The sequence below is a fragment of the Rhinoderma darwinii genome, chromosome 5 (assembly GCF_050947455.1).
Source record: "Rhinoderma darwinii isolate aRhiDar2 chromosome 5, aRhiDar2.hap1, whole genome shotgun sequence".
Classification (NCBI taxonomy): domain Eukaryota; kingdom Metazoa; phylum Chordata; class Amphibia; order Anura; family Rhinodermatidae; genus Rhinoderma; species Rhinoderma darwinii.
This window is the reverse complement of record NC_134691.1, coordinates 50,715,637-50,730,286: the sequence shown is the minus strand read 5'-3', so window position 1 is coordinate 50,730,286 and position 14,650 is coordinate 50,715,637. Positions and strand designations below refer to the sequence as shown.

The 14,650-nt window shown below is 42.1% G+C and overlaps 1 protein-coding gene across 1 annotated transcript in view; it reads left to right on the top strand.

Annotated features, from left to right (window-relative positions):
• VPS13B (vacuolar protein sorting 13 homolog B) overlaps positions 1 to 14,650 on the top strand; it is an 886,671-nt gene that overhangs the window by 851,816 nt on the left and 20,205 nt on the right. The window contains exons 54-57 of the mRNA XM_075825953.1: positions 212 to 411; positions 1,840 to 1,958; positions 3,546 to 4,372; positions 13,591 to 13,767. Coding sequence (XP_075682068.1) covers positions 212 to 411; positions 1,840 to 1,958; positions 3,546 to 4,372; positions 13,591 to 13,767 — 1,323 coding nt within the window. The remainder of the gene's footprint in view (positions 1 to 211; positions 412 to 1,839; positions 1,959 to 3,545; positions 4,373 to 13,590; positions 13,768 to 14,650) is intronic.

The window sequence follows — 14,650 nt, the reverse complement described above, 5'->3', positions numbered from 1 at the left end:
GTTTGTTGGTGCTTTTTTTTTTTTTTTACTTAAAAATAATCATACAAAAAAAAAATGAACGTCATTCTTGCGTTAGTAATACATAATGCGTTAGTAATATACGAGCATCAATTATTAATACTGTTTTATTGGCTGATATGTTCCTTCTCTGATTAATGTAACGTACATGTCGGCTTTTCCATAATTCTAATTTACACATATTTCTATTCAGAAACACCAAAGTTTGAGGTATTTTGTAGAAAAATCCCCGCTGAATGCTCAGTGCACCATGAAATGTATCATCAAGTGTCCAGCTTTCCAGACTGCAAGACCAAAGATTCCCTGCCTGGGATCTACCTGAAAGTGTTATCATGTGAGGAGTCCACAGTGGAATGGAGTGACCTGATCGATATCAACCACCAGGGCACACAGGTATCACAGCAGACTATGTCATAGTTCAAAGTGTAAGGGTCCTCTTAAACAGCCCGTGGGCCGTGTAAACGAGCGCCGATCAATGAGACAGTTCGTTGATCGGCGCTCGTTTGCTCCATTCACAAGGAGCTATGTATGGGGACGAGCGATCATTACTATGATCACTGGTCCCCATACATTTCCATCATGTCAGCAGTGCATCTCCCTGCTTACACAATTACACGATAATATTTATTGCTGTGTAAACTATACGATCAGCCGATGAGCGAGTGTTCATCGGCTGATCGTTGTCCTGATTATACAGGGCAATGATTGGGAACTAGCATTCTATGAACGCTTGTTTGCGCAATGATTGGCCACAAAACGAAAAAATTTGTCATTTGCCCCAAAGTTTAATTTAGCTTGAAGTCGCCTCAGATGTCCTGCACTTCTGAGGTTGGTTGCAGCTGCACACAGTCCATCACTCCCGTGTAGTGTTATCTTGACCTGGGAGTCTGCATACAATAGAAAGTGGCTAGAGAAAAAGTGTATCGGAAAAATTTTTAGGTTTGTATTTTGCCACAAAATAAGTATGTTTCAAATTGTTGATAAACTCTTTTAAGGCTAGTTCACACGGATTATTTTGGCGCTATTTTTGCAGCGGAAACCGCGTCGGAAACAGTACAAAAAAACGCCCGAAATCGCCTCCCATTTAATTCAATGGGAGACAGAGGCGTTTTGCCCTTTCTTCGGGTGTTTCCGTCTCTGACCTCCCATTGACATCAATGGGAGGCAGAGAAAGTGGTTTTCGCGGTGGTTTTTGCCAGCGGCGCCCAATGGCTGCAGGCAAAAAACGCCACGAAAAATACGGAAAATGTACTGCCGGCAGGTCAAAATCTGCCTTAAAATTCCTGAAGGAATTTTGAGGCAGATTTTTCCACCTGCAATAAACTCCCATGTGAACAGGGCCTTAAATTAGCCATTATGGAGGGGGTTCCCAAAAAGTTGGGTCCTTGAGCCTTTCCCAACCTTGATCTGGCCCTGACTCAAATCATCATATGTTTTCAAATATTCATCTTAATAGGTTATTTTATTTAGACGATACCTAAATATTCGGTCTTAGTTATTTTACAACTTCTACATTTGGATTTGCTTTTTGCCATCTGGTCTTATGTGTCAAAAACATCTATTTTCTGCATGAACTAACTGTTGTTTTATCTCTCCTGCTTTGCAGCAAATTGCAGCAGTGGGGCTATCAAACATAATAAATGTGGATAATTTGTGACATTTCAGAAGCCCCGGTCTCTTACAGGCATCTGCATGGGATCGGCCTGCAAAGATTAACAACATGTGTCTTATCTTGTCAGGGGAGCGTGCTTCTGAAATTCATACGTGGAATTCCTGTAAAGTCGTCACTCATATAACGTATTTTGCATTGTTTTTTTATAGGTGGTTTTTTTAACTGGATATGGCTATGTATACGTGGATGTTGTTCAGCAGTGTGGAGCTATAATCGTCACTCTGGCCCCGGAAGGAAGAGCAGGACCAGTTTTAACAAGTCTTAATAGGTACATTTAATGCCTTTAAGAGTTGGGTACCTATTTGTAAGTAAATGAAAGCCTTAAAGAAAATGCCCTGCCCGTGTCCTGAATGTCCTATTATCATCAAATCATTTTTAAGTTCAAAATTCTATGCTGATTAATTTCTTAATGTATCCTAATAACGGGCAGGCCTTTAGTTTTCTGATACAGTGCTCCAAATCCCCTGCAGAAACATTGATTTAAAACATTCTTGTTCTGGCTGCCTGCAGCCACCACTAGAGGGAGCTTACCACATGCTGTAATACATTGAGATTAATAATAACGACACAGTATGCAGTAAGCTCCTAAGCTCCCTCTAGTGGCGGCTGCAGGCAAACAGATTGTTGTTGTTTATTTATTTTTAAACCAATGTCAATGCAGGCAGTTTGGAGCTCTGTACCAGGAAAATGGTGCTTCAACTGCTATCAAGATGTATTAAGAAATTATTAGAATTTTGAACCTAAAAATTACACAGTGTTAAAGGTAGAGACTCACTTTAACCCTTTTTCTTTCGCGACATTTTTTACGCTTTTGATATACACAAATTTAACCTGAATTATTCAATAAAAATTCATATTGTACCCCCATACCCATATATTTTATAAAAGTAGACACCTTACACATTGTAAATCCAACAAGGAAGAGAGAAAAACCTGGACCGCACATCCGCTTCTTATATATTGATTTATTGCGGCCCAGCAAAATTTATGAATATGAACTTGAGGTTCTTAGTACACATTTCGATCAAACTGTATAAGGCCACTTCACAGCAACTTCCCTTAAGCGGTACTGTTGGACTACTCTGCTGCTCCCTATGCAGGTGCTGTGGTTGCCATATTAAATGTACAGGCTTCCTACTCTGGCTTATATGACCTCTATATGCTATAATGGCATATAAAAATGTTTTATCTGTATGAGACAGCCCCTTTAACCACCGCTACTGATTTTTTTCTCTGAAAATGTGGCAGAGGCTTTGGAGCTGAGTTTGCATCATACGCGGTGGGTGTCGGCTGTTTTATACAGCTGACACCTGTCTGTAACAGCTGGGAATGGAGATAATGCCAATACCAGCCGTTTAATTGCTCAGATGCCACAGGAGAAAATCACGGGGAGCCAAGTGGTGGCTAAGTGAAGTGCCTAATAGTACGCAATCCTTCACTATAATCGTTTTTTTCTGAAAGCGGAGGTACACTTTAACATGTAATTTTTACTGCCACGTCAACGCCGTAAAAAAAAAAAAATGGTGTAATTGCAGTTTTTTTAATTCCACTCCACAGGTTTCTCAATGCATTATATCTTACATTAAATAATGTCATTAAAAACGACAACTTGTCCACCAAAAAAAAGACAGATGTTGACGGAAAAATAAAAAAGTCTTGATTCTTGGAAGGCAAAAACGAAAACTGGCTGTGCCACTAAGGGCGTAATATACCCTATACTTCTAACTACACGTCACACCTCTGTGATTGGTATTAAATATATAGTTTAAAACTTTTCTCCGAGACCGAATTTCTCTATCTACTAACTGGTTATGTCTCAAGTACAAAAGAGTGACTAACCTTTTTGTTTTTATAGGACTCAATGTCAGCGCATCGTCTTTAAATCCTTTATCACCCAGCTCAGTGTGGGCATATATGATGACATCACTAACTACAAAGCTTCGTCAGAACTCATGCGGTTTACTCTGGATAACGTGTTCCTTCATGTGACCCCAGTGACCAGCTATCTCAGACAACCTTGCCAAGAGATGCAGACAGACCTGGTCTACGGCATACCCGTGTTTTACAGCTTGGAACTATACTGTGGAGATTTACAGATAGACAATCAACTCTACAGCAAGTCTAATTTCCATTTCCCTGTTCTGGTTTGCCAAGAGGAGAGAAGTGAATGTGCCAGATGGCCAAAGGCTGGCAGTCTATTGATGGCCACTAAAGAGCTGGAAGAATACAAGGAGACTTCATTCTTCAAACTCTTCATCACCTTCTCTTTAGAACAAGGCATTTGTGATCTCAATGAACTGAGCTTCGATTTGAGGCCGTCCCGACTTTACGTGGAGGACACATTCGTCTACTACGTAAAAACACTATTTGAGACATATCTCCCAGATAACAAATTGCTGGAAGTAAAAGTCAAACGCATTGGATCTAAGCTTCCTCATCTACTACCGGATCAAGTACGACAGCATGCATCGGCACTAGTTAGTCCAGTTAAGCTCCGGAAATTGACCGTGCAACCAGTTAACCTGCTGGTTAGCATCCATGCATCTTTGAAACTGTACATTGCCTCGGATCACACTCCATTATCCTTCTCCATGTTTGAACGTGGGCCAATCTTTACCACTTCCAGACAGCTGATACACGCCCTGGCAATGCATTACGCCGCTGGTGCACTTTTCAGAGCAGGTGAGTGTGTGAATCTAATTGTCAGCTTCCAATTATATTATTAGAGTGTACAGGTTTTTTTAATTTTATGAAATTCTTTTCTTAATGTCTTTCATCATATGCCCAGATAATGATGGGTAATCTTGGAACAAGATCAGGAAATGTAATATATATCGTATTTTATGCGAATAGCAGCACAGAGCTAGGCCAGGACAGGTCCAGCGGTGCCATGCTGTCCTCCTCTCTGCCAAGGGAACAAAGTGGCTGAACAAACACTGTCTCTGAACGTAGAAGTATGACGTAGAAACATGCACCAGGAGGGGGCCTCATTTTGATTCTTGCTATGGGGCTCCCTCACTTCCGTGCATGCCCACACTACCACCTTGGCACTGCCATGAGAATATCACCATGAAATGAACATACAAGTAGACCCATCATGTATTCTCTTGGCCATGGAGGTGTCGCGGAAGCAGCGGCATTTCTAAATTAGATTTCACGGATAAATAATGAACGCTAGACTCTCTCCAAGGTACTAAGATACTTGACTGCAAGAGGGAATTGGGTCTAATGCAGAACAAAATGGCTGTTCACTATGACCATACATTAACGTGATTTATTTTTTATTTTTTGGGGTTTTTGATTTAACGTTGGTGTGTTACCTGGCGATATTCCCCATCTACTGAACGTAATGCCACTGGCTGTCAATATAGTAATGGCATAGTCATACTTACAAACAAAGCCGGACTGGGACTTAAAATCAGCCCTGCTATTTTTAAGCACACAGGCCCACCGCAGGCCATACGCAGCCGACCGTTGGGCTGGAGTACATGGGACCATCTTTCAGCTATACAAGACATGGGGAGATTTATTAAAACAGGTGTAAATGAATGAGGAATAGTCCTGGTAGCTCCAACTCCAACGAATCCACTGCACTTCCATGAGAATAATGAACATGCTCATTATTCTAGAGGATATTTTTATTGCAGAGTGGAAAAGAATTCAAACAGACTTCTTTTCCGCTGCATGTGAATGGGGTATAAAATAGCCAAACTTACTTAAACAAAGGCCAGGTTAAAAACCAATTCCCAGCAAGATGCAGACAAGCCACAATGTTATATAGGGATGGTAGCACAGGTGCAAAATACTGGTGAGCAGTCACCATGCTGCTGGGAATTGGCCCTTGTATCGGTAAGTATGGCCGGAAACACCCCTTTGAATCCAAATTAGCAACTGTTGATCCATTCGCTGAACAATCCCACGAGAATCGTAGTTCTAGTTATGGCATGGTTATAGTCACAGATGTTTTTACAAAGATATATGGAGCATAGGTATTCATCCAGTACCATGGCTGTTTTTTTTATATTGATGACCTATCCTCCGGATAGGTCATCAGTATATGATCGTGGGGTTCCGACATCCGGATCCTGCACCGATCAGCTGTTCCTGCTGCCTCCGGGCGCTGGAAGTTATACAGTGGTCGGTGCTGGAAGCAGATGACTCCTTACAATGCATAGTGGCCAGACTGCAGTACTGCAGCTCTGCTCCTATTCAAGTGAATAGGAGCAGAGCTGCAGTAACCTAGCACGGCCGCTCTACAGTGTATGGAGACATCTGCTTCCAGCACCGACCACTGTATAGCTTCCAGCGCCCGGAGGCAGCAGGAACAGCTGATCGGTGCAGGGTCTGTGTGTTGGCCCCCACCGATCATATACTGATGACCTATCCTGTAGCTAGATCATCAGTATGAAGAACAGCCTTGAGCTTGGACAACCCCTTTAATACTTAAGGCCCCCATACACATTAGATTAATGTCGGCGGAATCTGCCAATTTCACCTGGACAGGCTGACCACCCTATGTGTATGAGGGCCTCCCAGCTCTCTCCCCGATAATATTGGAGGAAAGAAGGATTGGGCATGTAGAATTCAATTCCCGATCCTTTTGTTGTCAGGGGAGATAAGCCGCCACCAGAGATGTCTGGCAGCGGCTTACTCCCCTGAAAACAGGCTAAACTGAGCATGTATGTCAAATTCGGCCAACGACTATTTAAAATGTATGGCCACTTTTAGCCCCATGCATTTAAAATAAAAGGGGAAACGGTTAGTAGCCCTTATAGGCAACTATGTCTATCGTGTGTACACTTGCTCTGCTATTGCAATTAATTTTTTCCTGTAAGCAGCCTGTAATTTAGGCTGGAGAGAAGCTGGTAATAGCGTTCTACAGGTAGGAAGTACACAACAAATATCTGTTCCCCCATTATACCCATTTTATCTTGCATATCTCTAGCTCTCAGATACATATTTACCCATGACCGTATAATATATATATATATACAAAAACATTTTACGATTGAAAACAGATTTTAGTTGTTGTAGGTAGTGTCTCTTTAAATGAGAGAGAAGCACTGTCACCTGATATAGGATCATGTACAGATTCCCTTAATTAACATATTTGTGGAAGCCCCTGTAATCCCCTGTTAATATCTTACGCATGGAGTGTAACATTTACACTCTGGAGTATCGGGGACGGGTTTGTTCACAGATGTCAAGGTTCCCTGTGACTGGAGCTGACCTGACAAGCATGCAGAACCCAGAGATCAATGGTCAAGAAATGTCCTTAATTAGCAAAGTATTATGTTTAGTACCATCGCACTGGGCCGAGTTATGGGTCACTGATCCAATTAATGTTAAACCTTGATTTTCACACACATTAATGGAATTCACTTTGATGGTTGATCAGACCCGACAGGTTTCTAATACCTTCGACTTTTTTATTCCTTTTTTCTGGTATAATCATGTCTATGGAATGGCACAGCAAGGTTTCCAAAGATTAAAAAAAGGAACACCCATCTCAGTAGCTAAATCCGCTCGCTCCTTCTCCACTACTTTGTTATAGTTGCCAACTTTGGTGGAAAACCTTTATTCAGTTGTATGACAACTATGTATTTTATTTGACTTGTAGAACCATTTCTAATGTTTTATAAGGGAAATCAAGTCAAAATGATCTTCTGTCATAGAGACACGTGAGAAGATCTGATTGGTGAAGCCTGTAGTCCCGGTCTTCTACTGATTTTCAGAAATAGTCTTCTAGACCTCCAAACCCTTTGGCGCTGCTCGATTTCTGGTGCTGAAAATTTAATACAACATGCTAAGCAAAGGGATTTGAATGGTCCTTTGCCCGAGTATCTTCCGTAATGGAAATCTATGAGCAGTGTCTAATGGGGGATGGGGGGGGGGGTTCTCCGAAATGTGACTTTGTGGCTGTAAAAGCTGCAGAGGGTCTCGTTACTGTATAGTTCTCTAAACCTTCTATTTTTGCACTCGTCATAGAGATATGTGTGGCCCCTACTAGTCCAGGCCGTGCCTGAAACACTGAAACCCAAAGCCGTAGCTGCCATAGAACAACTTGCCTGTTTTGCGCCATCCCTCCGGTTATATCCGCAATCCTTGTGTTACAGCTGCATTGCATCGTAGCTCTTTAAAGACGACTGTAAATCAACTTAGATTTGATCAGTATCAGGGTTATATTTGTGTTAGAGGTACACAGTAACACCTGTCAGCCGTCAGTCCAGCTGACTGACTGATTTGGTTTACAGCAGTGTTATGCAGCTTCTATGTACAGTGAATACATGGAAGCTGCAGCGGTGAAACTAAATTAACGTTTTTAATAAATGTCTATTGGAAAAATGGTTCAAAAAATAAATAAAAACACACAGCTTAAATTTAAAAAAAAGGCTACAAAGGTTTACATAGCTTTTAAGCGTTGGCTACAGACCACTGTAGGATTTTCTGTCGCTCTTTGATGATATCCCATTTAATCTCCTCAAACATTAACTTGTAGTCCTAGGATAATAGTTTTGAGATCTGGGTTTGTTGTCCAAGCCACTACCACAATGATAGTCACACGTTCACATATAAACAGCGTCCACTTATAAATCTAAAATTGGGGTGATTTTTGCCCAATTGTATATATTGACCTGGTCTTTTGTTTTTGACCTGTTTGGACTACGTTGAGGAGAATGTGCGGTGTACTTGTACATATGATCTATATTCGCTGCTGTTTCTGTAGTAGTCATACATAGACTATCTCCTGCAGGGTGGATATCACACAAGCGTGTTGAGAAGTATACAGAGCAGTCTCTTGATAGTATATAGGCTGCTCCCGCACTTATTCTATATGTAGACCTGTCCAGTAGATGGCTAACTTGGTTCAGACATATACAAAGGTCAACAAACCTATAAAGGAGACTGGTGAGGCGGAATTACCATCGAATCCGGACTGAGTCTATTTCCCAGGAGTCTATTCTCTTGGAAGGGAGGGGACTCCAGTGAAAAATTAACCTATTCCGGACCATCCTTACTGGTTCGCCCATCAGACTTGCTTTGGGCTCATTGGCATATTGCGCCCATTATCATCTGCAACAAGACAGTGATTGTGTGGATATTTCTATATGTAACACATGGTAATGTATGACATGTATGTGATATGTAGTCTGTCCAGGGATGGAAACATGAAATCTTCGATGCTGCCAATGCAGATTATATAGGTTTTCAGTCAACGAGTAGCTCGGTGGCCAGTCATGTGCTGGTTTTTAGCCAATTTTATGATATAAAAGAAACTCTACTTATCATGTGACCAGCCCAAAAGCAGGAATGACGCAGTTGGAAAAAGAAAACGGATGTCTTCCAGCATAGGACCGGTACGTTGTTTATTTTATAACCCTGTGCCACTCAGCACTTTGCCACGCCAGCCTCTGCCCAGCTCCTGCCACCTGTTGAGTAGGACGACATCTTCATCTTATAGAAATTACCTGCAGATTTAATCCATGCAGCTGGATTACATTGTACTGGGGACACATGACCCATGTTTAGCCCTCATTACACTGTTGTGAATATAAAAAGACAGAATTGATGGCCAATTGAAACACTAAAATTTCACTAGAATATTAGACTCCTAAAAATATGGATATATGTATTGCGATTTGTATTACAGATCTGTAATAAGGCGACCGTAGAAATCTATGGCACCAGACTATACCTCTGAGTGCCACTAAGGCGCACACGCAGGGCAAATTTTGGCGTCCCGTACTTGGCATTATCTGACTCCTTTATGGAGCTGTAATATGACTGAGTGCACAGAGTTCTACTCCACCAGTAGGAGAGCATTTTCTGCAGATGACTCTTGACTTTTATTTGTTGAAGGATCCTGAACATGTAATCCTCTTCTCCATTGGGTAACACGAAGCTCTAAAAGAATATTTGAGAAGAAATAATAACAAAAACTGACCAGTGGCATAGTGAGAAGATCATGGGCCTCTATGCAAAATCTGAAACAGGGTCCCCCATCTATCGTGTGCCATTTATAATACGGTCTTACTATGGCATGAGGCCCTTGGGCACGACTGCTACTTCTGCAACCCCTATAGCTTTGCCTCTGAAATGGGCAACCCTTTATCAAGTCAAATAGTCCTGTACCCATTAAACCTTGTCCTCAAAATATTATGATTTAAAGAGGACCTGTCACTAGGTCATATAAGTTGCGCTGTTTTTTATTTTTTCCCAGTTCCAGAAATATGGCCCACTGCTGGTGCCCTATATTCTAATTTACTGTAGTTAGCCAACGAGGAGGAGCTATCTTCCCTGCCTCTGGTGCTGACCAATCATTGCGAGGCAGCTTGAGGGTAGTTCACGCCCTGTTCACAACACATCAGTGGCCATATCTCTGGAACGGGGAGGTCCAGGAAAGAAAAAAAAAAAAACAGTGCTGGAATCTGGGAGACATCGATATTCATGTCAGTAAACCAGTTCAACTTCTATGACCTAGTGACAGGTCCTCTTTAAGTTATCATTATGACAGCAGACTCTGAATTTTAACTCTCACCTTCAAATACTCTATACCTGACTGTAACTGAACTCCAGTAAAACGCCCTGTTAACATCGCAGGTATATAATTTCCCCCTCATTCATCTACTTAACATAACTTTACTTTTATGTTACAAGACCGCTGCAGAGTTGTCACCGATCCATGGCTAGAGACCAGTCAGAGACCTGGCGTTTGATCCTGTGTCCCTGACCTGCAATGTTACTTTAAAACGTCTGTGACAGCTACTTGGTCCCCGTCTTAGCCCAATATATGAGGTTTCACAGGAGCATCTATGGCCAGAATAAAAAAGACTAAAAGCAATTTGTAACAATTTTTTTTTTTTTTTAGTAGAATCAAAATCAGCATTACATTAACATACTTTTTGTGAACTGCGATCACTGCATCTAATGGTTTTGTCTGCTGTGGAGAACAAGAGATCCCAGTAAAGAAGTGTCTGCAGGACACGGGGATGGCTAACAAAGCTGAGACTAAGCAGACGCGCGTGCATGCCAGTTCCCTAATGAAGCATAATTGTCTAAGACACTGGTTAAGTCGAAAACCGAAGCAGATACAACACATTCCTGCTCTGCCTAATAGACAACTTAGGTCTTGGAACATGTGTGAACAGCGCCATGTGAGGCGCTGAAATAACCTATAGCACCGGGATAATGACCGGATAGGCTCCATCCTGAGCTAAGCATTCACCGGTCATATGGCTCTATCCATCCTATGGTGACCCTGCCAAAACGAATCTGCTCCAACCACGGGTAACAGATTTAATCAGCGGGAAGATGTCACACATAGAGATGAAATAAAACAGTCACTTGGCAGTGAAATATGAAGTTTCTGGAGAAAACCAGCGGCAGTGCGTTCAGTTAAATGTATATATATTTCTACATGATGATGTTGGAGTCTTTTCTCTGTTTATTTCACTTGTAATCTACATTGTAACCGTATACCTGGATTGAGGGGTGCAGGTAATAGGGGGGCTACATGTACCAATATGACACACAAGTGCCTACGTATTCTATTATTAAATATTTTTCTGCATCTTGAGTAGTTTTCAATTATTTTAAAGGGTAACTAAACTTTTAAAAAACTTTCAACATGTCAGAAGTTTTGATCGGTGGGGGTCCGAGTACTCAGACCCCCACCGATCGCTAAAGCGAAGCTGCAGAAGCACTCGAGTGAGCGCTGTGCCGCTTAGTTTCTGATCGGCTTTCCTCTAAGTGCTGTACGGGATCAATAGAAAGTCTATAAGCCCGAACATCTATCGCTCGGCTTTCCGGGGAAAGTCGATCAGAAACGAAGCGGCACAACGCTCACACGAGCGCTTCTGCTGTTTCGTTTCAGCGATTGGTGGGGGTTTCAGGGCTCGGACCCCACCGATCAAAACTACTGACATATCAATATGACAAGTCAAAAGTTTTTTCAAAGTTTAGTTTCCCTGTAAAAAAACAAGCCCTTTAATTTAGTGTTGGAAAAATCTGATTACTAACCGCGTGAGTTTGACTGGCATGGTGTGACTGCGCCCCAGCTCCATTTTATTCTCTGTTGTCAGCACAGCGCCAATCTAGCGTTGAGCTGAACAGTTGCGGAATATACACCGCCTGACCACTACAGCCTTTTAGATTTGGGTTGTCATGCAGCAGATCCATAGCAACCAGTCTGTCTCAGAGATATCTACGTATATCCATTTCTGCCATATAAATCTGATTTTAAATTTAAGAGGGGAAATCATCTTTAAAGAGGACCTGTCCGCTCTTCTGACAGATCTGACTTAGTATTACCTGTATTCCCCAAGAAATAACAATGCTGGAGCATATTTTTCCTTCTGCTTTTCCTCCTGAAAATGTATACATAAATTTGCAACTTGGTGTTACCACTCTCCTTGTCAATAGGGTGTGACCATACACAGTCTCATACTGTCGGCTCTGATCGGACAGTGTCAGAGCGTAGGGAAATGACCTTTTGACAAGGAGAATGGTAACACCCTGTTATCAATTTCTTTATACATTTCCAGGAGGAATAACAGAGGATCAGCACAATGCAAAATTCTAAAAAAAGGAGCTCCAGCATTGTTATTTCATGGGGATACGAGTGTTTACTATAACAGACATGTCAGGAGAGGTGAGAGGGTCTTTTTAATCAATTGAATTAACAGAAAAAAGGAAAATGTTTATGTGCAGGTCAGTCTTAAGAAAAACCGTGTGCAATGGACCTTTATATGCACAGATGTAATGTAATAAGCAAGAGATAATAGGCAAGTGACACCAATATCTAGAAGAAATATGTAATAGGACATTTCTGGCCGGTATATGCACCTCTTGTTAAAAATAGGAGGATCATCTGGCAGGTTACAAACATGTTAAAATAAGAGAAAATGTCTAAGTTCTGCGTGTTTCAGGTATAAGTAAGAACGCTCTACGCGTTCCGACCGCCTGTCGTTTATCGTTCCCTGTGTCCTCGCCCCGTCCTGTGCCAGTTTGTTCTAGTGTAGTCGCTGTGAAAGTCGTTGTTAGGAAACAGCCGATGGGACAATACATTGGAGACCACGATCCTGCATTATGAAGAAGACGACAGGTCTGTTCAAAGCCAAAATATAATCACAGCGCAAGCACGAGAAAGCGTCAACTTTAACGGGAAACCATTATTTTTGGGCCAGCTGTACTGTAAACTGTTGATAAATGGATTCCCAGGAGTGATGTGGAATGAAGTGGTAAATTTCACATCACCGCATAAAATGACCTTGGTAGCGAGTCCAGCTTCTCCATATTGCACTCTGGTAATTGTCATAAATGGATGTAGTTGTCTCACGTTCCTCCCATATAATACACAATGATGAGCTATCAACCGTTTAGGGGCAGAAACAAGGGAACATAAAAATATGAGGTCAGCATCAGTCCTGAAAAACACAGAGCCGTCCAAGTATATGATGTATTGTGGGGTCGATGTCATATCAGGACATGCGCTGCACTTACACTGAACTGTAAAGCGTTCCTGTACGGCTTGGATCTACGTGACCCGTCACATCCCAGTCATCTTGGTCAATGAGCGTAACCATTTTTATCCATATAAATATAAACAATCATTCTCATACAAATTTCTCAAAAGAAGAAAACTCGTAATAATCCAGAAGGATCATCCTCCGGTGCTTTGGCATTTACTCAGTAGTTACCGCACCAAGAAAACATAAAGATGCTAAGGACGGCAACGTTTTTTGATTTTGGTAACAGTGCGGCTACATCTAAAACTTAGGAAGAGCGTTATTATGTATTTTTATTTTCTCCATTTTTTGTTATTTTATGCATTATATTTCTGGATAATCTTGTGTCCACATTTTCTTATCATCCACAAATATATATTTTTTTCCCCTTAGGCTGGGTAGTTGGATCCCTAGAAATTCTTGGAAGCCCGGCCAGTCTGGTGCGGAGCATTGGGAACGGCGTCGCCGACTTCTTCAGGCTCCCGTATGAAGGTCTCACCCGCGGTCCAGGGGCCTTTGTGAGTGGCGTCTCCAGGGGGACCACATCATTTGTGAAGCACATTTCTAAAGGTACACAATCCGTGTTCTCAAAAGCTGACCTCTTGTAGTATTGCTGGACATTGTCCATGCCATTATAACAGGTGTCCTGCACAGATTTTATACTGTAATAGACGCACAGATTGCATGTAGGACATTTTCTTCTGTCGGTCCGGCGTGCTTAAACCCTAGACTTTGGAATAGAACTTATAACCAGATCTGACATGTAAGGATATTGCATTGTGGAAAGTGATGGATCCTGTAGAACGTGTGAATGTCTGGAGGCAGGAGGAAGAGAAATCCAGAGAAGAGGTGCAGCACTAGAGAGATCCTGGAGGAATGAGTAACCAGAGGGAATATGAGAAGAAGGTCATGTACAGGATTACTGGTATTAACAATGAAGACTGTAGATCCAGGAGGGGTCAGGAAGTATTTTTTTCATTCTATGTAAATTGCACTAATGCTGTTCAAGGCTGGTTTTACCTTCATCTGCATCAAATGGGGTTTGTAAGACTAAAAGCTTAAAGGGTTTTTCCCATCAGGGACATTTCTGACGTATCCACAGGATAAGTCATAAACGTCAGATAGAGGAGGGTCCCACCTCTGGGATCCGCACCTATCTCTAGAACGGGGCCCCCTAAACCCCGTCCTACCTTTCTGTGCTCCGGCTTACTCGTGTGATTTCCGACCATCAGGAAGGAAGCAGCGTATCTCACTGAGCTACGCTGTCTCCGTAAGTCCCATAGAACTGAATGGTGGTTACGGAAACAGCATAGCTCGCATGCTACGCTGTTTCTGTAACTGCCGTTCACTACTGTGAAAGTTACGGAAACCACGTAGCTCCGCAAGATACGCTGTTTTCGTAACTCCCGACTATAAAGTCAGGAAGTGGCCGAGAGGCAGCGGGAGCAGAAAA